The 23528-nt window shown below is 40.2% G+C and overlaps 2 protein-coding genes across 2 annotated transcripts in view; one reads left to right on the top strand and one right to left on the bottom strand.

Annotated features, from left to right (window-relative positions):
* PLA2G15 (phospholipase A2 group XV) overlaps window positions 1-23528 on the bottom strand; it is a 345808-nt gene that overhangs the window by 141003 nt on the left and 181277 nt on the right. The window lies entirely within an intron of this gene.
* PRMT7 (protein arginine methyltransferase 7) lies at window positions 225-15258 on the top strand. Its single transcript, XM_065733281.1, has 17 exons — window positions 225-333; window positions 858-894; window positions 1680-1829; window positions 3155-3263; window positions 3609-3721; window positions 4409-4650; window positions 4793-4970; window positions 6016-6143; window positions 6397-6538; window positions 7086-7169; window positions 8515-8562; window positions 9325-9414; window positions 10015-10176; window positions 12589-12663; window positions 13221-13381; window positions 14359-14455; window positions 15053-15258. Exons 1-17 carry the CDS (start codon window positions 239-241, stop codon window positions 15209-15211), a joined length of 2070 nt encoding a protein of 689 aa, XP_065589353.1. The 5' UTR covers window positions 225-238; the 3' UTR covers window positions 15212-15258.

Raw genomic sequence — 23528 nt, 5'->3', positions numbered from 1 at the left:
CGACGGGTGAGGAGGCGGACGCGCGGGGTCTGCCGGGCCCCGTGGGTTTCTTTGGTTTGTTTTCTTTATTCCCGCTCTGATCGTACAGGGGGGAGGCAGCGAGGTGGGTGTAGCGGGGATGTGTGTGTGTTTGTGTTTGTTGAGTTCACTGGCAGGTGTTTTGTTTGCTCTGCAGCCAGCGTTTTGCATCCCGACAGTAAAACTGCCCGTACGCAAAGAACGTACATCGAGGTCGATCATGAAGACGTTTTGTGGAAGAGCCAACCCGACCACGGGCGCGTTGGAGTGGGTAGAAGAGGACGAGGACTACGACTACCACCAAGAAATTGCGAGGTATGCTGGGAAGAGCCGGCCTGCTGCTTCGAGTTTGCTTCTGTCTCCATAGAAATCCCAATGACCTGAGGGGTCGTAGGGCGGGCTGCATGTTATGGCATGTATGGGGCTGAACAATAAACGTATAGCTCTGTAGAGTATTCTCCAAGAAGTTCCACTGAGTTCTTCTATACGTTTACTGGAGGTGCTGATTTCAATATCGATGTTCATTTATTTGTGGCAAAATGAGTTGGCTGAATTTCTTTCAGATCCTTGCTGCCACATAGAATTGATGGTTGTGTGTTCCTGACTCAAGTTGTTACTAATGTGGGGGGATTCTGGTGCGGTATTAGGAACAATTCCTCCTCAGAAGGAGCAGTGAAACCACCTGGGACTCCACAGTGTATGGCATAGTTATCTGCACGTTCATGGGACATGGGACTGGTTGTGTTAGTCGGGGAAAACAAAGGAGGTCCTATGAGACCTAACAGGTCTGCAGTGCTTTGCAGTATGCAGTATTTTGATTGGAGTTTTGTTTATTGCAGATCACGCTATGCAGACATGCTTCATGATAAGGACAGGGTAAGTATAGAAGCAACAAACTTCTGAATGGTGAGGAAACAGTCGCTTTCTTTCTCTTGAGCAGCTGTCCCTGCATGATGGTATAGATTTCGCTGAAGGATGAAGTGTTCAGATTCGTCCTCCCCAAGGTATCAGACCTGCTCTTAGGTCAGGGGGTGCCTTCTTACACCTGTCTCTAGTGTAGTGTTCTTCCTGCAGAGCGTGGTCTTTGCACTGTAGCTGCTTTTGTTGCTCTGTATTTGTCATTTTTTGGGGATCTTGACAGAGCTCACTAGGTAAAATTTCACAGGCTGTAAATGTGAAGTTAGGCTTCATAGTTTTCAGGAGGAATATAAGTAGAGTTTGTCCTTATTCTTTCATTATGATTTGTTTTTTTTATAGATCAAGACTGAGAAACAAATTAAGATCACTAGCACATCTACAGGTTTGATGAAGCCTGGAGGAATGGTTTAAATGTTCTTTATGCTCTAGGTGTTTAATCAGCTGTCACAAACCTTTTAAAAAACTTCTACGTGTCTGACACCTTGAAGCAAAAACTGTAGCACTTTACCTGGTTATTATGATCAGCTTCAGAAAATGTTTTGCATTTGTAAACACTTTTACTGGCCATGGCTTTGGAGTGACTGTACAGCATGAAGAATGCCTGTAGGCCTTTTTTCCAATTATGAATACATATAGTCTGAGAAGGGAATATTTCTGCACAAAAATTAAAAGGTAGAAGGTTGTTGATTCATGTTATTAAAAAATGAAATCTTTACTATGCATTTACTTACTTATTTCCACAGAATATGAAATATTACCAAGGTATTCGTGCTGCTGTGAGCCGAGTAAAGGGAAGAGGTGAGAAAGCAATTGTTCTAGACATAGGGACTGGCACAGGACTCCTGTCTATGATGGCAGCTTCAGCAGGTGCAGATTTCTGCTATGCAATTGAGGTAACCATTTGTTACAGATTGCGTCCATGTTCATAATTTCTTTTTAAGAGCTTCAGTGCAGTTGTTGTGTCTTCATGACCAGTGGTGTGGGTGCATTTGCTGCATTGTACTTTGCTTTCTGAAGTGCAGATTTTATGTCTTTGTGTGTATGAAAAGTGGTAAATCTTAGAAAAGTGTAGTTGAAAATGCATAAAGCATTTTTTTGGGAACAGTTTCTGTAAATAAGCAGATCACCTAACAGTTGAGTTTTATACTGCTCTGTCTTCTCTACTGAACTAAAATCCAGTGCAATGTGGAAAACTTGATTGTTATTTTTGAAAAGTGATTATTTTCAAGCTGTGTTGCTGATCTTCCTAAGTTTCAGTTCTTGCTGATGAGTTCTCAGACCAGTAAATCAAAGCATGGACCACATCTTAACAGACAGACTGCCTTGTAAAGTGATTTTTCCATCTGTGTTTAAATAATGCATCTCCTACTGTATTGACAGTTATGAAACACCCTGATGGTCATTAACAGCAGTTAATTAGATTAGGGGTAGTACCAGGAATATTGTGGCCAAATTCACATATTCGTAATGCATTGGTAGAAACAAAGAGAATACTCACTTGTCCTTAGGTTGTACCTGGAAGCCACAGGCATATAAGTTCTAAGAGCAGTACATTATTCCATTTATGGAACACGGGCTGGGTTCCAACGTGGCTGTAGATTTCTTATTCTAAGTAGTCAGATATTGTGGCTGGGTAGAACGTTCAAAATCTGTATGCTTACAAACAGTCTAGTCATTAAGCCTTTTTACCACACTCTTCATTATCCTGTTATTTTCAAGTTGTCTCTTTATTTTTCTCTTTGTTCTGAAGGAACAAAGACTTTTCATCTATGTTATGCTGTTACAATAAGAGCAGAGTTGTCATATATTATGGTGACTATTTCTGTGCTGGTTCTTTTTTTTTTCCCTTTTAATTAATATTTTATTATTTTTACATCTTGAGCACATACAGGTGCTCTTGGATCCTCTTCTGATGTGTGTGTCCCTTTCTGTTTAAGGACCGGTTTGTTTAATGTTAAACAATTCATGATGTATGTTCTTGTCTTTCAAAAGTGGAGAAGCTTTTGGGGGCAGCTGAGAGTCAGTTTTGAGCAATGCTGTTGGAGGCCTATGAACTTTTGAAGGGAGGCTTAAAGTCTCATTTTGTGATCATGAACTTCAACCACAGGAAAAAAATACAGGCGTAAAATTTTCACAGGACTGAATGTGCTGCATTTTGTGTTGTATTTTTGATAGCTAATATTAGCTAACCAGTTTGTTGCAATCTTGCTATTTGCAGGTTTTCAAACCCATGGCTAATGCTGCTGTGAAGATAGTGGAGGAAAATGGTTTTCGTGACAAGATCAAGGTAATCAACAAGCATTCCACTGAAGTCACGGTTGGGCCAGGTGAGAAATACAGGGCTGGGTTTATGTATGTATTTCACTACAACTGCTTCAGAACTTTGAGGAAAGATGTATTTTTTCTACTTCTCCAAACGATTTTAATTAAACAAGGGAAATCCTTCTCATTCTAGAAAGTAATATTGGAAGATTGCTTCACAGGGAAATGTTTCTGTTAATATTTAAGTAGTCATTTGATTTTATCAGTAAACTTCTCTAATGTGTTGTGCAGGCTTTGGCAGGTTCTCTGTCAGGAGAGGGGTTTTGAATGACTTGTCTTTTCAGCATACCAGCTTCTTGAAAGACTTCTATGTAAGTTTTAGTATAGCAGTAGTAAATCATGTCTTTCAGATGGAGATATGCAGTGTCGTGCAAATATCCTGGTAACAGAATTATTTGACACAGAGCTGATAGGAGAAGGAGCTTTACCAACCTATGAACATGCACACAAATACCTTGTACAGGTAAGAAAATGAAGTGTGTCAGATTTATCTTTTTTTGGAGTAGGATAGAGGTAGATGACAAAACTTCAGCTTTCTAGGCTTCCTTCCACCTGTTTTTACATGTAAAGATAATAACACTCCAATGCTTTTTACAGCTTTCCTTTGTAATTGGTCTGTTTTCCAAAAGTATTGCTCCTGAGCTTCACGCTTAGCTTTTTGTTCTGTGTTTATTTAGAACAACCTTTGTGTTTTCTATGCTTTAGACACAGTTATGAAGTTGTCACTGAATAAATATTTGCACCATTATTTTTATTTTCTGTTTGCGATAACAAATTCCGTGTTAATGTCGATGGCCTAGTAGTTATGAGCTTGGAGAAACTCGTAATAGATCTGTCTCCTCAGAATGAGAAGGCAGATTTGAGTTTAACTGAGCAAGTAAGTGGATACTGTTGTATCATTAGTATAACAAAATAATCTTTCAAAGTAATCCTTCTGAAGGACACTCAGTGGGATGGACTATGATATTTTGTTCTGGTAAAGTGTTCTGGTGTCAGAGAAGTCTCTGAAATAGTTGGAGTTTAAGATTTCAAAGTTCCCAATCTAATTACTTCTTCTTTAAACTGGTTGGCATTTCAATTGATTTGGTTTTCATGTATGTTAATATATCAGCTTTGTTGAGTTCTTTTACCCTTTGTTTTCTGCACTCAGGAAGGATGTGAGGCAGTGCCTCACAGGGCAACGGTGTATGTCCAGTTAGTGGAATCCAGAAGAATGTGGTCCTGGAACAAACTGTTTCCTGTTCGTGTTGAAGCTGAAGATAGTGAAAAAATTATTGTCTCCCCTTCAGAAATGGAGAACTGTCCAGGCGTTCCTTCTGTGTGTGATATCCAACTGAACCAGATGCCGTCAAGTGACTTCACCATCCTTAGTGAAGTGGTGACTATGTTCAGGTCGAGTAGGCACTGCTTTGTTCAAAACAAAATTTTCCTGTTGTGCTTTTTCTGTAAATTGTGCATTTTGCTTAGGAAGCAGGCGAGAATTGCTGAAGAATACTGAACTATTTCTTTTCACAATTTTGGTGCTTCTCTGCAGTGTGGATTTCAGTAAGCCAGTGAGGAGTGCATCTACCTGCTACAGAGTGCAGCTGGAGCCTGTGAAATCTGGCAAGGCACAAATTGTACTTTCCTGGTGGGATATTGACATGGACCCTTCTGGAACAATAAATTGCACAATGGCTCCATACTGGGTAAAACCCACCTCTGCTTTCCAGGTAAAAGACTGACTCAGATAGTATCACAGATTACTTCCAGTCGTTATTTTAAGGTCCTACTAGGTATTTTAAACAGCTGTCTTGTAAACTGCGTGGAATTTTTGCTAATATTTTATGTACTGGAAGGTGATAAATGATGGAAATGCTAATTGTATGCACAAATTTTGGTTTGCTTTAATGTAAAACGTAAAAGCTGAAGGCTGACTTTTAGATCTACAGTTCTTGATATTTTTTTTTCCATTTTACCTTCAAGAAATAAAACTGATCTCCGTGTATTTTTCTTTAACTAGTCTCTGGCCTTGGTCAAAATATCAGGCTGTGTTTTGCTTCCATGTAGTTTTTGTATTCCATTTTTGAATGTGTTAATATATTTATATTTCCTTAAAGAAGACAACTATTCGGGAAAACTGATGAGTTGATAGTGGATATTGAGAGGAATGGGAGCTCACTTAAGGTAGACTCCTGTGTTTTTGTATTTACTTGTAGGATAAACTTAGTCAAAAGGAAACTACAGAGCAATTGTTTGCACTTAACTGTGTTTGCCAATACAATGGAAAACTAACAAGCTTCAGGGCATTTAGTTGCCTTAACACATTTGCACTGCAGAAAGCACCTTTTTGAAATACAAGATAGCTGTATTGTCATGTCATAGTGACACTGATTGAGCTTACTTGATTCATGAGACTCCAGCCACTTGTCACCAACAGTACAGGTTTCTAATGTAAATGAAGTAGAGAGGAACAACAGCATTAACGAATAGAAAACATATTTTTGATTGGGATTTCTTTTCATAAGAAACAAACTTAAAGACCAGTGGCTTGCTGTGTATCTAAGCTTATTCTATTTCAAGACAACTATACAGAGTGTCTTTATTCAATGCACAGTATTATTTCTTACTCAGCCTTGCTAATGTGAACGAGATTCTTTCAACTGGTCATGTATCAGTGCTTCAAAGTGATGCCCATTCTTACTAATAGATTTTTTTGTATTTCTTTACTGTTTGAGTTAATCCATAAGGGTTGTTTTTTTTTCATCTTCTTTTCAGTGGAGAGATCACTGGATGCAGTGTGTTTATTTTCTTCCAAATGAGGAGCAGGTTCTCCAGGGTGAGAAGGTGCTCCTGACTGCCTGTCGTGATGAATACTCTGTGTGGTACACACTACAGAAAGCCAGGTATTGAGATATATGTGTAAAAGAAAAAAGGGTGGTACCTTCCTCCATGCTGGACTAATTGCTGCTTTTACAGCTGAACTATTTTGTGAAAGAACGAGATTAAAACCTAGAGACTAGAAAATTACTGAAAGCCTAAACAAATTAAAGTATGCTACAGTGAGCAGGTTAAAAAAAAGTGTGATGTATAGAAACACAGTTGAGCTTTGGACTGCTGGAACCTGTACTTAATCTGCCATTTTTGTTGATGTTGCAGAGAAGAAGAGGAGAATAAAGCAGATGTTCGTGTTGAGAGTCCTGTTTGTAGATGCCAGGCTCACCTTCTTTGGAACAGACCACGCTTTGGGGAATTAAATGATCAGAACCGAACACGCCAGTACATCAAGTCCTTGAGGGATGTGAGTGCACATTGCCTTCAGTTTTCCTGGCTTCTCTGATGGGTGCATGCATTGTTTGTATTGTAATAATCATTTTCGGAATTTTTTCTCGCTTGCTAAAGAGTTTGTTCATAGGGTCTGTTTTATTTATAGCAGCAAATGTAAATTGGATTTTGTTACGGTTTGTTTTTGTTTGTTTGTGTCTAATAGCAAGTGAGCATTTTTTAATAGGAATTTTAGCAGCTCTGTGTATTTGTGAAAAGGTGTTCTGGTGGCTGGATAAAGACAGGCTTTTTATGATCGCATGTGAAAATAGAAACATATTCTTCTACGTAACCAGTGTGTGTTGGTGTGAACATTTCCATACCTAAAACAAGGGATTGCACAACATTTCTTGCACTGTTCTGTTCTGCTTGAAGTGCTTATGTGGATTGTGTTTATCTCAGTCCTTATTTGCTACACAACTGAAAAAAGAAATGTCTGTGACTTGAGAATTCTTTCATTTGGAATAGTGTTATGGTTTTAAAAAAACAAATAGGAATAACAGCAACAATTTATTTTCCCATAGGTTCTGAGAACAGATAGCATTTGCCTTTGCATCAGTGATGGCAGTCTGCTGCCTGTGTTGGCTCACTATCTTGGAGCAGAGAAGGTATAGTACTTCCTCCTGGGTTGTTTTTTTTTCTGCTGTTCTAGCTTGGTGTTTTCAGACCTGTCGTACTCCAGTCCATTATTTAATTATTTCCAGAGCCTCTTCAGTGACAAGCAAGAAGGAGGCTCCCAGTGTGTTGAAAGGGAGGTTAAACTTGTCACGCTGAACTCTAGGGAGATAACAGTAACCAATTTTGATTGCCAACGCAGTCTTGAATGAAAGTGCTGTTTTTCATTCCTTGCTGATTGCTGTTTGCCTTCATATACACTGGGACTTTTGAAAATTCTCTTTCCCTCCGACCAAAATGTCTAGCAGCCTTTTTTTCTTCTTTTCTATTCACAGTTCTGTAATTACCTTTATTATCCACTTGAAAGTGGAAGGTCTGTAACAGCCAGATAAGAGGCTTTAAGAAAAATGAACCTGTGTGTACATGGAAGACTGAGAGTTTCCTGTCTGTTGCATTTACATGCATACCTACCTTATGCATTCCTGCTCGAGGCCCTAGGCAGTAAGATTTGAATATCCAGGAATGTGTAATGTATAGTCCCAAAGAAGATGCTAGTCTGTCCATAGAAATGTACAGATGTGCTGAGGTAAACTAGTGATCTGTGGCTCCCATATTTTCTCTGTAGTCTCACAAGAGGCCAGTCTGTTTTTGCTATAGGCTCCCAGGATCATATTGCTTAACAATTCACTAGTGCTGAATAAAACCTGAATGTTTTCTTATGCTTTTTTTTCCCCTTACTTCAAAACATATTTGCAGATTGGTTTGTTTTTCACGATGTCTAACTAATCTGGAGCTGATGTTTTGATGAATAAGAAAATTAGGGGAAGGTTGACTGGCAATATAATAAAAATTGTTTATCATTATAACCGTGTTCAGAAGATAAACTGCACACACCATTCATATCAAGTCCTCCTAATGCTTCCATCCTAAGAAGCCAAAGTCCCAAACTGTTGTCAGGGTGGGAATTTGAATATCTAGCTGACTGCAGTCTGGATTTAAGGGTTTTGCTGGAAAAGTTCCCTTTTTAGCATTATGGTTGCATTTGTTCAGAGGTAGACATATGCCTATAGCAAATATTAATGTTATGTGCATCTTAAAAAAGGAAAATAAATGGTTGCATTCAGTAGTGGGTTTTTTCCTCATGCACAGCTGTGAAAGCAGCATTATTTAATCTGTAGCTACTGAGAAGTTTTTTTGACCATAGCATAGATGTGTTTCCTATTAAGTGTGTGTGGGTTCAGTTCATGAGGGTATTGAAATATTTCCTTCATCATTCAATCTGTAATCATTTTAAGAACTATAAAGCTAGATTGACTGTCTGTGGTGTATTTTCTGTAGGTATTTACACTAGAAAACTCTGCTGTGTCCTGCTCTGTCATGAAAAAAGTGAGTATTTGCTTTTGTGTTAAAGCAGTAAATATTTGTTCTGAGGATTAGTGGAATGCAAGAGCATCATGTAGTTTGCAGGAGTGTCACCTGGAAGGTGACAATAGCAGCTCTTTTCTTCTGCTGAAGAACAGGAATGTTCTGTTTGCTCTTAGCAGAATGAGGCAGTGAGTCTGAACTGCTGGTGATCTTTCAGCTAATTCCAAGATGATTCTGGTGAAGAGGCAGCTAATGCCTAGAAAGTGGTTAGAAGCAGTTTCCTGGAGTCACTGGTCATCTCTTGGCTGTTTCAGCTGGCACTGAATACCAGTCAGAATTTTAGCTCAGTATGTGACTTAAAGACTATGAAAGTGGGAACTGTAGGCAAGTTAGGATGCAAACTTGTTTTCACATACAAGGCAGATACGCATGTTTTTGTGGAAGACAGAAGCTACTGGAACTACAAGTGTCCTTCCCATACACTTCAGAGTACAAATGAATGAAGCTGAGCTAACTTTGCTATCATCTGCCTTTTTTTCACTTAGATGAAGGAAGATGGGGAGCATGTGCTCACGAGGTGTGAAGTGCTGGCTCTAAGCATGTGCACCCTTCAGGAACTGACTTGTACCGTCCTTAGGGCTGACTTGTGGAAGGCAGTTCTTAAAAATGTCTTTCAGGTGTTAGTTTCTTTCTTGTTTGTTTTTTATTACAATATTATTTTGGTGTGGGTGTGAGCCTCACTTGTAGCTTTTGATAAAGACAGAATATTACTTTTTTTTCTAGTTTTTTAAAGCCAATCATCTTGAAGATCAAATTAAAATAGTAGAAGCCCGTCCTGAGTTGCTGACATCATCTCATTTGGAAGATAAAAAGGTATGGAATAGTTGTCCAGTACTGAATTTCAGTGGTGTGATGGGAAGAGGAACATGAAAGTGATTATTGCTTTCCAGCTGCACTGCTGTAACCACAGTGAACCACAGTTGGTACAAAGTAGCTGTCATTTGAGACCTCCCCCTGCTGGAAGTGGGTGAACCATAGTTAAAAGACTTGGAGGGTTTGTTGCTGTTGTTTTGTTTTGCCTTTGAAATGTATGATTTTTCCCTTACAGCATAATCTACACCTGTTGTAATAACAGTTAGACCAGATTAACTGCATAGATACTTCAGAGCTGTAGCTCTTCTTCCTCAATACAATCTGAAGATTGCAGTCTATCAGGAAGTCCTAAAATCCTTAAATCAAAAATTTCCAAGCTCTGTGACACTTCTGATTAAGCTTTCCAATTGAAAACTGCAACATTTTTTCATGGAATTTTGTTTTAAAATTCAGCAGATTGAAAAGATGTCTGTTACACAGTATTAAGTCCGTATGGAGAAGTTTCTATCTAGGTAACTTCTATTGCTATGTTGCATTGTAAGCTATTGAAGAGAGCTGTTGCTCTTTATCATAATGCTTTCTATCTCTTTCCTTGCCAAGATTTCTGTTCTCATTGGAGAGCCATTTTTCACTACGAGCTTGTTGCCATGGCATAACCTGTATTTCTGGTACGCTAGGACGGCTGTGTCCCAGCACCTTGCCAGCGATGTCACTGTCCTACCTCAGTGTGCTGCCTTGCACATGATGATCGTGGAGTTTCAGGTGAGACTGTTTAAAACCATCCATTTTGTACTGATAGGAATTCACCTCACACTGATGACACTTTCAGAAGTTTTTAACACCAAATTTGTATTGCTGTAATGCTGTTCACTTTCATGTGCATTGTGCTTGCCACCTGAGAAGAGAATATTTGATATCTTGGAGATGAGTTTTGACATTTCAGCTATTCCTTGTCAGAAAACTACCCTGACAATTTTTGCTATTTTAAATGAAAAAAACAGAATGCTTTAAAATATTCCTTTAGGTTAGACAGATAAAATATTGCACTTATAAAATGTAATATTCTGTGAAATAACAATATTTAAAATTATATTTGAGTGTAAGACTATAAGCAGATCCCATGATTGCATGTTCATTTTCTTTGAAACCTTAGAGAGCGCACACAGTTCTAAACTAATCTTTCATAAATTTTACAAATGTATAAACTTCCCTTTTTCTCCCATTTATTAAGGACTGGAAGATGGTTAGTAAAGGTTATTAAGAGTACTTGCCTTCAGTGGCAGTGGAAATTACATAAGTGCTTAATATGCAGAGTGTTCTGTCCAGTAGCTTAAGTGAGGGAACGCTCTTGCCTGAAATTGTGTAAATAAAATGTGTGTCTGTAAAACAAAAACTGCATATTACCTAACATATATTCACATAACCATAACTTTCATTTTCTTTTCAAAATACCAGCTCTTCTATTACCTCTAATTCACCAACTGTGCAGTTTTGTCTGAACTTTCTTTCCCTTCATAGGGAAAGAAAGAGAGTATCATTCTAATACTCTTTAACTTTGTTCCCTCACTTCTATCCTTGGTATGTACATGTGAAAACATGAATGTTCTTTTATCTTTTGTGATTTTTGCATCGCTGTCATGGATTTTTGCAAAACTGTAGAGAGTTTGAGATGTGTTCTGAGAAAATAATGTAAATCTGAGTCATGTAATAGGAAGCAGATGTTTAAGACTAATCAACAATAATCAGATTGTAGTAAGTAGTTAATTTTAATCTCGTGCTCTTTTATCCTGAGGATTTACATCTGTAGAATTCAGGTTTCATGAGAAAGTAAATACTGTTATTTTCATGTTTTGGGTGACAGAACTGAGGCATGCAGAGTGATGATTAAGCTTATTCTGTAATCTACTAGCTGAACCTAGAATGGTATTCGTATGACCTGAACCTCAGTTTTATGCTTTTATGCTGAGTGCTGTGTTCAGAGGAGATCCTACATGGCTGTCGTGTTAGAACACAGTTTGCTGTGTTCCATTAAGCCATTCCAAAAGGTATAACTTTAAATTGGACACTTTCCTCTTTGTCCAGCAGTGAATCTAGTCTCAAATACTAGAATGCATTGAGTTTTGTTTTTGTTTTAGATAACCTCTGCATTTGTCTGTGTATGTCTCCAGTTAATGAGCATTCTTGTTCTATTAGAGACCATTAATGCAGTCTAAGAAAAGACAGAAATTGGACTGAATCCCTGTCTGTCTTTTGAATTGGTAAACCTGGTAAGAGGCATAGTATGAACTGCCTAAAATGAGTTCACTCATCTATGGAGCTTTAAAGGGAAGCATGATGATCCAGTGAGCTGTAAGATATTTCCTTCACACTAGCCTGCTAAATGTAAACCAACTGCTTGAGTAGTTGGTTGAGCAAATCAGTATGCTGAGTGACTAGAGAACGTTTGTGTAAGGCTGTAAAGGAGAATATTATTTGGAGAATAAATTTTGTCATCTGTGTATGTTTGTATTTTTAAGGCAATACAATGCGCTGTGTGCATTTTTGAGAACATATTGCTTTCAGTTCATCCAGTACTTTAACTTTTACCTGGCTATCACGAATTTGTTGTATAACTATTTAACTTGGTTTTCCATCTACATAAATGAGGAAATATTCCCTAAAATATTCATTCAACAGAATGGTTTCTCTTTATGTTTTTTTTTCTTGTGATTACACAGCAATTGCTGTTGTAGTAAGAACTCAGAACTGAAGGAAAATTATGTCAATTTTAGGGCAAGAACATATTTGTCTTAGTTCAGTATGTCATGTTATGTGTCTTTTGCCTCTCTTTACCAGCTGTGCATTGTACAAGGAAGAGTGATGGTTTGTTCAGACAAAAGTGCTCAACATTGATATATCCTTGCTTAGGAAGGGACTGACTCAAATGAATTCATTTAGTGAAGATCAACTGAAAAACAAATCCTCACAGTACTGACTACCCTAAATGCTACTAACCTAGGTCTGAATTCCATCCTGTAATTTAGAGATGCAATGTCCTGTTGTGTGGCAACCTAAATTTGAGTGATCTAATATGCACAGGCTGCAGGGAGGTATGTGCACTTTACTAACATTTGACTTTACAGCTAAAACTATTTCCATTAACAGAGCCAAACAAAATCCTATTTTCTTTTTTAGGACTTATGGAGAATCCGGAGTCCGTGCGGCACCTGTGAAGGTTTTGATGTGCAGACTATGGATGATATGATTAAAGTAAGGCTGTTTGGTAATGAATGTGTTAGTTAACACCACCTTAGCAGTTTTTCATAACTATTGTGGCTATTGGGTGAATGCATCTACAGTCGTTCATAAACAAATCCAGCAGTCCTCGCTTGCCATTGCAGGTACTTTTGAAAGTGGACAGGGCTCTTGGAGAAACAGATGAGATTGATGAAAGGATGAGATTTATCTATCAGTTTCTGGAGTTGTATTGAGTATCTCCATGCATGTGGTAGCCATCTAGATTGACTTTATAGAGTCACTGTGTGGGAATACAGGCCACTGTAGAGTAGAATTCATCTCAAGAAAGAAGTTTGAATGCATTGTAGCTCGAAAGTACTGACTTTTAATTGCCTATTGAGGACTGTAATCCTAGCAATTAGTTCATGCACGTAGTATGCGATTTTCCTTTGCCTAAGAAGTGTAGACCTATCCTGTTGGAACTTCATTGCTTAAATATTCTGAAATCACGATGCATAATCTGAAAACAAGGACTATTTGCCTTTGGATTGTTAATCGATTACTAATTTTATTACTTTTTCTTTCTTCAGAATTCTCTGAATTTTAGAGAATCAAAGGAAGCAGAACCTCATCCTCTGTGGGAATATCCCTGCAAGTCTCTCTCTGATCCCCAGGAGGTTTTGTTATTTGACTTCAGAAAGACTGTACCACAGCACTGCCTCAGCACAGAGGGTTCTGTAAATCTTTTACGGTGAGTTTTCTCATTGCAGTAAATGGTTTTCAAACTGTGTGTGATCACAGTTAACTATTTTAAAAAATGTAACCTGAAGTTGTGGAATTTACTCTAACATAAATTTCAACTGTATTTCAGCAGTAACGTTGTATTAGATGTCACTATGATTTCAAATGGAAACGGGTTAATTTATAGTTTACAGAAAGCAAATTGTTGTTTGTTTGCAGTCTTGGAATTTGTTCCCTGTTGTTGTGCTCTTGCAGACAGCTCCTATTTAGTTTTCCAAATTATTCTGTTTAATAGCTTTGAAGTGTACACGATCCCTTTAGCTGTAATTCTGTCTTGGTATTACATAGAATCATAGAATCATAGGGATTGGAAGGGACCTCAAGAGATGTTCGAGTCCAAACCTTTCCAAAGCAGTTCCTACACCAGGTCACACAGGTAGGCGTCCAGGTGGGCCTTGAATATCTCCAGAGAAGGAGACCCCACCACCCCCCTGTGCAGCCTGTGCCAGTGCTCTGTCACCCTCACCATAAAGAAGTTCTTGTGCACATTCGTGCAGAACCTCCTGTGCTGCAGTTTCTGTCTGTTCCCCCTTGTCCTGTCTCCACACACTGCTGAAAAGAGTCTGCCCTCGCCACTTTGTCCCCCACACCTCAGATATTTATAAACCTGGATCAGGTCCCCTCTCAGTCTTCTTTTCTCAAGGCTAAACAGACCCAGTTCACTTAGCCTTTCTTCATAGGGAAGATCCTCCAATTCCTCTTCATTATTTTTTTTAGGTTTCATGTCTGCAAGTATTTAAGATGTTGCAAGCCTCTTACCAAATCACTCATCTGTTCGATTTGTTTTCAAAGAAACAAGTTATTCCTGCTTTTACAGCTGTTGCTCTCTCCCAGATAGATGAGGAATAGGTTCAGTGTTTAAAGACATCAAGTGTTATATAAAGATAATGCTATGGTGATGGATTTTAATCCCCTGCCTCTCTCCAGAAAGGGAAAGAGCCACGGAGCAGTTCTGTGGATGGAATATCATCTTACTGCTGATATCTCAGTTAGTACAGGACTGACGCAGATTTCAAATGAAAAGGTACTTCAGTCTAATTTTATTATCTCTCAAAGTCTGTCAGGATTACAGTGTTGAAAAATGAGTCCCTGTTGTCCATGGTTGATTTACACAGTGCTCTTTATTAAACTCCTGAATATCGTGTAAACAGAACGAGTACAGCTATCTGTATCTTTGTGGGAATAAGGAGATGAATCTTAAAATAAAGAGTCTGAAACGGATCCGAATGCTTCTGTAGCTTGGAACCACGTACAGAATGCAGATAGGATGCTGGTTCAAAGTAGAATTTATACAACTTAAATACAACTTGCTTATAAACAACATACAAGTTCCTTTTCTCAGTTCAACAAAAAAACTTAGAGAAGGATGAGGTATTTTCGGTACTCTGTGTGAATACTGTTTGTCCAGATCTGTTTGTTGTCTGTAACTTCAGTGTGGGCATAGCATGTTAGATTTCAAGTTAGGCGTTCCTTTAATGAGTGGCAATGGTTGTGCTAGCATGTATCTGATCTTTCAGTACTGAACTGAAAATAAGAACTGCTGTGCCCTCATTGCATTATCACTGTCCAGTAATAGTATCATAGGATTGTAACTACTTTCACTTCTAACTCTGTCCTGTAGGGGAACTGTGAATGGAATCCACACTGCAAGCAAGCTGTCTATTTTTTCAGTTTTGTTATTGAATCAGAAACTCTGGCAGACCTTCCTACCGCTGTCACGTATGCTATAAATTTTGACACAAAGACAGGAGAGATTGCCATGGATTTTAAGCTATTATAAAATACTTTCACTTGTGATCTAAATTATAATAAACTTATGCAATGTTCTTTGTATGGCAGAGGTTTGCTTTTTTTTATTGTGCTTAGAGAGCAAAAATTCTGAAAAATACCTTTTAATCTTTTTGGTTTCATTTTAAAAATACCTACCCAGGGAGGGAGAGAAAAACCTTTCCTTAAAGACAGGTATTCCTCATAGGATTCATGTTACTGCTATCCACCAACTTGCTAGCATCTCTTTTGGTGAGAAACTGTGTATTTTGGGTTTCTGAGTAGCCTTATGAGAATGCAAAATAGTTGATGTATTATATGACATATTAGCAGATGAAGACTCTAAACCTTGTGCTGACATTAGATAAACATGTGAGTTAAACACATCAATAAAAATGTGAGTTAAACAAAAAGTTAAAAAATGTGAGTTAAACACATCAATTTCTGAGCTTTGCTCTCGTTGCTGTCCAATGGAAGTTAATCATTAGAGTGCACAAAAAGAAATCCCAAGACAAGCTGCATATGTGTACTGGTGTGCTCATTAGAGAAAAGGAAATACCCAAGCTACTTGCAGACTCATGTATGTCATAGTTAGAATTAAGCTGAAGTAGTCTGTGAAGTAAAGTATGTTGCACTGACATTCTTCTGGAGTCTGATATGCTGTATTTCTGAAGAGACATTTACTGAACAGTGGGCAAAGTCTGTAAATATATAACTGAAAATTAGAAAATGTACAGATTTGGGTTAATTGGAAGTGACCAACTGATGATAGTCTGTCTAGAAATTAAAGAAAATGAACCATAGCTTAGAAATAGTTGGATATCTATAGGATATAATGCAAACTTTTGGCTTACATTAATTCCATCTGAATAATATCTGCAAGTTCAGGTAAGTTCAGTTGTTCTGCAAGTGTATTGTCCATAACTAAGGTCTTCTTCTGCATTCCAAATTCTGTTGGCAGAAATTGCAATGTGTGTGATTAATTCTGCTTTAGATGAACAATCAATTGCTCTGTCTTGTCTCTGTGTTCTATGAAGTCAAAAAGAAAATCAGTGTGCTGCCTGCCCTAAATCATGTCACCCAGGTGCAGGGATAACTGTGGACCAAAGCTACTCTGAGCAGCAACTTCCAGCAAGTGACAAGAGTACTGTAAAGAAGCCATGAGGGAGCAGGAGCCTACTCTGCTTTGCCTGGTCACCTGGTGAGTAGGCATTTTCCTAAGTGCGTGATCATACTCACAGACCTGGAAGCCATCTGAAATGCTGCTAAATATTTTCATGACCAAGATCTTAGCACTTAATAAATGTAAGGATTTTGGAAGAGAAGGATTACATAACTGACGTTTTTCACTAGAGGAGAAAGCTCCTGGCAAGGTCTCTGGATTTCACTTTTTGAAACTGTGCTTTTAGGATACTTAACTTCAGGCTCACATTTCTGACCAGACTGATTGGAATACATAAGTTACTCTAAAAAGTAGTTTCTAATTTTGATACACTGTTCATAGTCCGCAGAGAGTACAGTATCACAGATCTATTTGTTGTATGTTGGCACGCTGAGATCTACAATTGCAAGGGGAATGATAAATGGCCTAAAAAGCTTGGCCCTATTACTGTTCCTTTTGTTCCAGTATTTATTACTCTATTTTCAAAAAGACTGCATTTTTATATTTCTATTACAATTATATATAAAATAATTTAATTTGTGCAAATCTGAATGTGTGAGGTTTGTATCTTATAGTTTCTATTCTCTTGAAGGAAGTAACAGCAGAACACAGCTAGATGCTGCCTCCTGTGACCTGACACAGAGGGTTTGAGCTGCTGTGCAATACAAAAAGCTTCTGAAGGTGCTTTGCTACTGCGCAACTAAAGCAGAACCTAATGGAAGCATGCAGTGCTCTGATGGGAACACAGAACTAAAGGACAGCAATATAACAGGATTTATGTTGAAGTAATAAAACCAACACAGATGAGGTTACAGTGTTTTAATGTCTGGTGCTAGCTTACTCAAAGATAACTGTACATGAATGTGCCTGATTCAGACTTGTTAAGAAAAGTCACACATTTGCTATAACCTCAAGTGGAAGAAATATATCTTGATGGGAATTTGTAATTTGTCATTAGTGTTATATGTTGGAGATATGTAGGCACTGTGGCAGGCACTAGGCATGGTGACTTAGAGGTATCCTTCTCAAACCATTTTGATTTTGTGAGACTTTACACTGTTCAGACTCTCGAAGGTGAGTGGAGCAGAAAGGAAGGCCATAAAGAAAACATAGCATAATTTCTGCAGAACTGTGCTTCTGGAGCTGGACTGTGGTAATTAATATAAGTCATTATTAGCATGTGAGGAAAAACATCTTAAGTTTCAGTATTCCTAGAGCAGTCATTATATTGCTGACGTGAGGAAGAAGGAAATCTGGAACACTGTGTGTATTTTGGCACCTGTGATTTCCTTAGAGGAGCAGAATCTGATGAATGTGTTCAGGAAACCTGGTTTGCCATGAGTGCTGGCAACACTGTTAATGCTTTCTGGTTATGCTTGTATATTTAGACAGCCATTGAACCTGCTCTGGGGGTTTGGTTATAACACATGGAAGCTGTTAGGTTGAAATGAGCCTTTACCACATCTATGGTTTCAATGTTTTTGTATCAGCCACATCATTCACTAACTTATGTTACCTAAAAAACATAAAAATATTGATAAGAATCTGGGTGAATCAGGGGAAGCTTTGTTCACCTGTTATGAGGAGTGTGTGGCATACAATCATAGAATCATCATAGAATGGCTTGGGTTGGAAGAGACCTTAAAGATCATCTTGTTCCAACCCATGCTGTGTGCTAGTTGTCACCTATCAGGTCGTGCTGCCCAAAGCCCCATCCAGGCTGGCGTTCTGTGCCACCAAGACTGGGGAGCCCACAGCTGTTATAGGCACCTCTTCCAGTGCTTCACCAACCTTGTGGTGTATCAGTATTCCTCGGCTTCTGTAAATTCTCCAGGGTAGACTTAAAAACATAGTATGATCTGTAAATTGTGTGGAAAACAGCTTTATGTAGGGGGATACTCACCATTCATTGCATATGTGTGTTTTAAAACAAAGCACTTATCTCTGTCCTTTTCCGTAGGGCATTTTACTGCAAGCATACAGGGAAAAAAAAAAAGCCACTATATCAGAAAAACACATCTACCCAGTAGCAACATTTCAACTCCTATTTGTTCCCAGACTTGACAGAAGCATTGCCATGATGTGCTGAGTTGGAATAGCTCTTGGCTATTGGTGTCTTAATAAGTTGATCATCCTGGTTTGTCTTGGAATGAAACTTACTCTCTGCTGCCTCCAGAAAAATTACTCTTCCCCCCCCCCCCCCCCCCCAAATGACAACAGGTTTGATCCTGACTAGACCTGCAGGCATAGATGCATGTTTTAAAGGAAACAAGATCTCTTGCCACCACTGAACTAATATTATAGCTCATATATTGCATGACAGTATATAATGGGCTGGTTTTTCTATGTGGCACAGGAATAAATACTTCCAGTAAAGGCAGGTTTTATTAAAGTATAAAGAATAAATAAATTCATACATGAAAAACTGTTGCCATCCACATTCCCTATCATAATTCAGCTGCAAAAATAACTTTTCTGTAGCTCTGAAGTTTTACCAACATTTGGTGGCTGTTAGTAAGTGGTTATCCCACCACCGGTCCACGAGAGGGTGCTCAGAATCCATTTCTAATTTTTCAGTGCATTTTCAGTTCTTCCACGTTTACTTCTGTTAGGGAAAGGCACACAGACTTACAGTGTAGCTTTCTTGTCTTCTGTGCAGATAAAATGCTCTCAGTGTTTTAAGATAAAGCATACATACACACTTACTGAAATAAAAAACTAGTACTAAAACAGTGACAGCTGCTGGTAAGACTAATGTGGACTTGCACGTACAGTGAATGGGCAGGTGAAGTGTCCTATGATAAATACATCAAATGAATTCTTAGGACAGTGAAACTGTCTTAGTCCTGACGAAGCAAAGCTTGAATTTTATTTGAAAGGTGTTTTCTAAGTCATGGCAACTGCAAATTCTCCTTCTGTTTTACAAAACTACTGCCCTTTGTCTGAAGGCCAGACAGTCCAAGGGCTGGGATCCAGAAGCTTGCTTTTCTCCTTCATTAGCCCTTTGAAGCTGCTCTGTGTAGGCTTCCTGCATGTAACAAGATAGAGGATGCGGTTCAAGACTAATTCATTTAGGCACTCATCTTCTGTATTCTATTTGTAGTTACAGCTGGTTGTTAGGAGGGAAGGAGACTTGCAGCTTCTTCACAGTAGATTTTTCTAGTGACGATGGTGAGCTGAGTACGAGGGGTGCTTGCGTCGTCATTTTACCTTATTGACCCTGCTGGCATTGCAGACTGTGTAATGTGGTTTGGTACTTAATGGTCTTCAATCTGCACGTTTCCAGGCATTTAATGTGGATTAATGATTCAGATGCTTCTCAGAGAGAGGCATGCATTATCAGCCGTGTTTTTCTGATGAGGAAAAGCCAAAAGTGGAATGTGTGGGTGTTAAAGTGTTTCATCTGCCCCAAGATCACTGTAAGATTAGGGCCTCGGAGCTAAAAATGACTTGCTCAGGGCTGTGCAGCATCTACTAATCCCCTGGCTCCCTTGCTCTGCTTTAATCATTTGTTTGCTCAGTGCAGTGTGATTTCAAGTGCAGCCTGAGGAGGTTTGACCGAGATACGGCAGATAAAGGCTCAGAGGCAGCAAATCCTTGGATACTTCAGTAATTAAAACCATGGTTTAAATATATATATATATATCTAAGGCCATAGGGCTTTGTTGTTGTTTTGAAGGCTGTCACAAAGTTGACCCACTTTTTTCTTTTTTTCCCAGCAGGGTTCTTATGTAGGATTTGAGAGCCCTAAAGATGCCTCTTCTGCAGCCACGGGCACTGATCAAAGAACGAGAGCTCCTCTGCATGAAGCGAAAGCCCTTTGGCTGAAGGGCCCATGGCACTCTGCAGTCAGTGGGCACAGCCCTGGGTACGTTGGCTCTGCCCCTGCTTGTGGGGCACAGCCTTCTCCTCTTCCTCAGGGCTGCACTGGAGGGCAGCTGTGTAACACAGTGCCCGTTGTCTCGTGCTCCTCTCCATATCTGCTCTTTCTGGCCTTACACACTGCTCGGTGAGGTGAGGATGGGCGCTGGTGCAGTGTTTTAATACTGGGCACTAGTTGGTTGTGCTCTGCCCAGCACGGCTTATGGATCCTGGTCTCATGAAGTGTCTGTGTGCCTCGTGTTAAGAGAGAAAACAATTATTCACAGCCCTGAGAGTCAGCAAATAGATCAGGCTGCTGCAATGAACGGCATTGAGAGGGAGAGAGGCAAACAGCCCTCGTGGCGGCACTTGAGCTGAGGGGAAGCATGACACGTTTGTAGGCGCAGTCACGGTGACAGTGCTGCAGTCTGCACGCATGTCGCCCCCTTCCCGGCATTTCTCACAAGGGATCGGTGGCCAGACCCCTGTCCCCGGATGGCTGCGGGTGCCCGTGCTGGGGAGGACGAGGAGCGCTCAGCTCGGCCGTTCCCGCCTTTTTCCCCTGCTCGGCCGAGCTCTGTCTTCGGGGCGCCGGGCGCCATTTTGTGCGCCTGACGCCTCGGGACGGTGTTCCCGCTCCGTCCGCTCTCCCCGACGAAGGAGCGGCCGCTGGGGGCAGCACTTCGACTGAGCGCCGCGGGACGCAGCCGTGAGGCGGTACGGTGAGGAAAGGCCGGGTTGGCCGAGACGGAGAGGGTGGTCCCGGGCCGCTGTGGGCCCTGAGCCGCGGCCGTCTCGTCGCGGTGGCTGTGCCCGGCGGGCTGCGGCCTTACCCGGCCCTGCCGGTGTGGCCGTCGGAGCACAGGAAACCATGCAGTGACAAACAAGAAGCCTGACTCTAAACATCTGTGTTCTAAGCCGTGGTGTCAGACAGAGAAGCAGATCGTGGTGTAGGGAGTTCTTGTTTGTTTGTGGTTTCTGTGTTGCAGGTGGCATTTATATCCTACCTTTCCTTCCTAAGACGAAAGGACGGAGGGTAACGGATGTGTATGTGTTGTACCTCCTGTGAGACGTGAGCCAGCTGAGGCACAGGCTGACCTCAGCTGCGTGCCTGCAGCGCTGTGTCAGTCTGCCTCTCAAGTAGTGTGCTTCCATCCAAGTGGTGAGACTGGCTTCTGGACTTTAATCTGGCGGCTTTGTTCTGCTCAGAGTTAATATGATGGTCCCTAGCGTGAACTCAGTGTCACGTCTCCTTGAGCTGTGGCCTTGCCGGAGTCGATGGCCATCCCTTCCATCCCTCCCATCTGTTTTGTGGTGAGGACTGGGCTGCCCAGCTGTGCAGGGTTTCAAGAGGTTCACAGAAAAGCAAGCCAGGGCCTCCCAGAATTAGCATTATCAGTAGTGTTTCTCTTAAGCAAAAGGTGTTTCTATGTACAGGAAGTTTCCAGCTGAAGTTTATGCTTCTGAAACAGTGTTGCAGAGGGAATGCCACAAAACTTTTATGTGAAGGGGTTGACAAAGCACGTGGAAAATGTGATAAGGTGACAATGAAGTCAGTCTCATTTGGCCTCTGTGGCATCTGAGAGCACTATTCCTAGAGTAGTGTGCAGGGGGATGGAGGTCTTCTGGAGGCATGTTAATGTTTTATGGTCTTGTGTAGAAAACTGGGCTAATGTATTATGTTATGATGGGTCCTAGCAGCTCTTTTCCTCAAGAGGATGTCGGAAGTTCGTGGCTTTGGCCCTGCATGTATCTGGATGTTTGTATTTTGTAGGTTGTCTTCCGTTAAGTTTTTCCATTTTTTTATTTATGTACTTGACTGAACTTTAGCTTCACGGAGTGATACAGCAGTTCAGGGCTGTGATTCTAACTGTACTCTGATGGTTTGTAGTCTTTGCCACTTCTTTTGCAGGTTGTATTGTTATGTTTTTGTTTTGCATGAAACTGGCAGGGAAGTTGCATCTCTTCTGCTCACCTACCCTCCCCTTCTTTTTGCAGAATACACAGCTGCCAGTGTTCAGCAAAAGCTGGCAGTTCCCTCTATGTCACACAGCAGAGCAAAGGAATATTAAGGTTGACTTCAGTGTTAAATGTACATTCTCACTCTCTGGTATTATCTTGGTGCATACCTTTCCAGATATGTCAAAGAAGTCTCCAAAAAGAGATGAAAGGGAAAAATCTGTGAAGGACTATGTCTTTGTATTTCAACAGAAAACAGCACTTTTGTCTGTTTTATCAGGGTACTCACCTCCACAGGTTTCGTAGGTATATATTGACAGTATGTTCCATTCCCTTGTGTTTCCTTTTGTTCTTGCCTCAGGAAGGAATCTCTTCAGGATCGATCTCTGGTTGTGTTCATATGCACTGCCTTTATTGTCAGGCTGTGACATTTATTTGAGGTTTGTAAATATATGAGCAAAGTGGAGGGAGGGAGGAGAAGTAGCATTTCTCTTTCACCAGCACCTTGAGTCATCAAAGCAGTTCATCCTGAAGTGAGTTTGTGCCTGGGTTGTGCTGGGGGAAGTTGAACTCCTCTAATTATCTGCTGTAGGCATGCTAATGTGCAGATGTGCTGGCAGCAGGTTCCTTGTTCCACAGTGGAACTCATCAGGTTATCAACAGGAGTTTTGTGATAAGGTTACAAGGTGGTGCTCCTGAGTGCTGGTTAGCCATCTCTTTCTTTCTTTTCTTTGAAGCCTCACTCAACGGGAGAACATCCCATTTAAAATGCTGCCATGTTTGTATTTGTCATGGTGCCAGTCAGCCAAGCCATGTAGTCTGCCTCAATAAATAAAAGTATTTTCTCACAGGAGATCTTCTGTTTGGATCAATGCAATGCCTTATATCCACTGCCAGCTTCCTGCTGCTTTCTTGGAGGCTGCTGCCTGAATCTCTTTGCCGAAGGGAAGAATATTCCACTTGTGTCAGCCTCTGGCTGAAAACAAGGTACACTGCTCCATTCTTTACCTCTCCTTACAGCAGAGAGCTTTGACTCTCGTTTTGAGGCAGAGTGTATTTGCTTTCCCTGGGTTGCCTGGGCAACAGCTAATCAAAGAATTCTATTTAAAATAAGATTTTCTCAAGGCATCTGTAAAACTAAAGGGAATATCAATATAATCATGCTTCTCAGAAATAGAGCTAGCCAGAATTGTATGTCCTGTTGAATGGCTGCAAAATAATTAAAGGATATTTAATATTTAATGTTCTTAACTTGTCCCCCTCTCCCCCCCGTTAGATGCTCTTGTATCTTCATAGCACACCTGCAGACCCAGTATCTCCTTTCCTGTCCCCTCTGCCTCCCCCGTGC

The sequence above is a fragment of the Cyrtonyx montezumae genome, unplaced genomic scaffold (genome assembly GCF_038088225.1).
Source record: "Cyrtonyx montezumae isolate F1298 unplaced genomic scaffold, pur_monq_1.0 scaffold_17, whole genome shotgun sequence".
NCBI lineage: Eukaryota > Metazoa > Chordata > Aves > Galliformes > Odontophoridae > Cyrtonyx > Cyrtonyx montezumae.
This window is presented reverse-complemented; position numbering and strand designations above follow the sequence as displayed.

Coding starts and splice junctions, on each gene's coding strand:
- PRMT7 (XM_065733281.1), top strand. CDS start 239: ATGAAGACGTTTTGTGGAAGAGCCAACCCGACCACGGGCGCGTTGGAG. Junction 6,539..7,085: donor ACATCAAGTCCTTGAGGGAT/GTGAGTGCACAT, acceptor ATTTTCCCATAG/GTTCTGAGAACAGATAGCAT. Junction 9,415..10,014: donor CTCATTTGGAAGATAAAAAG/GTATGGAATAGT, acceptor TTCCTTGCCAAG/ATTTCTGTTCTCATTGGAGA.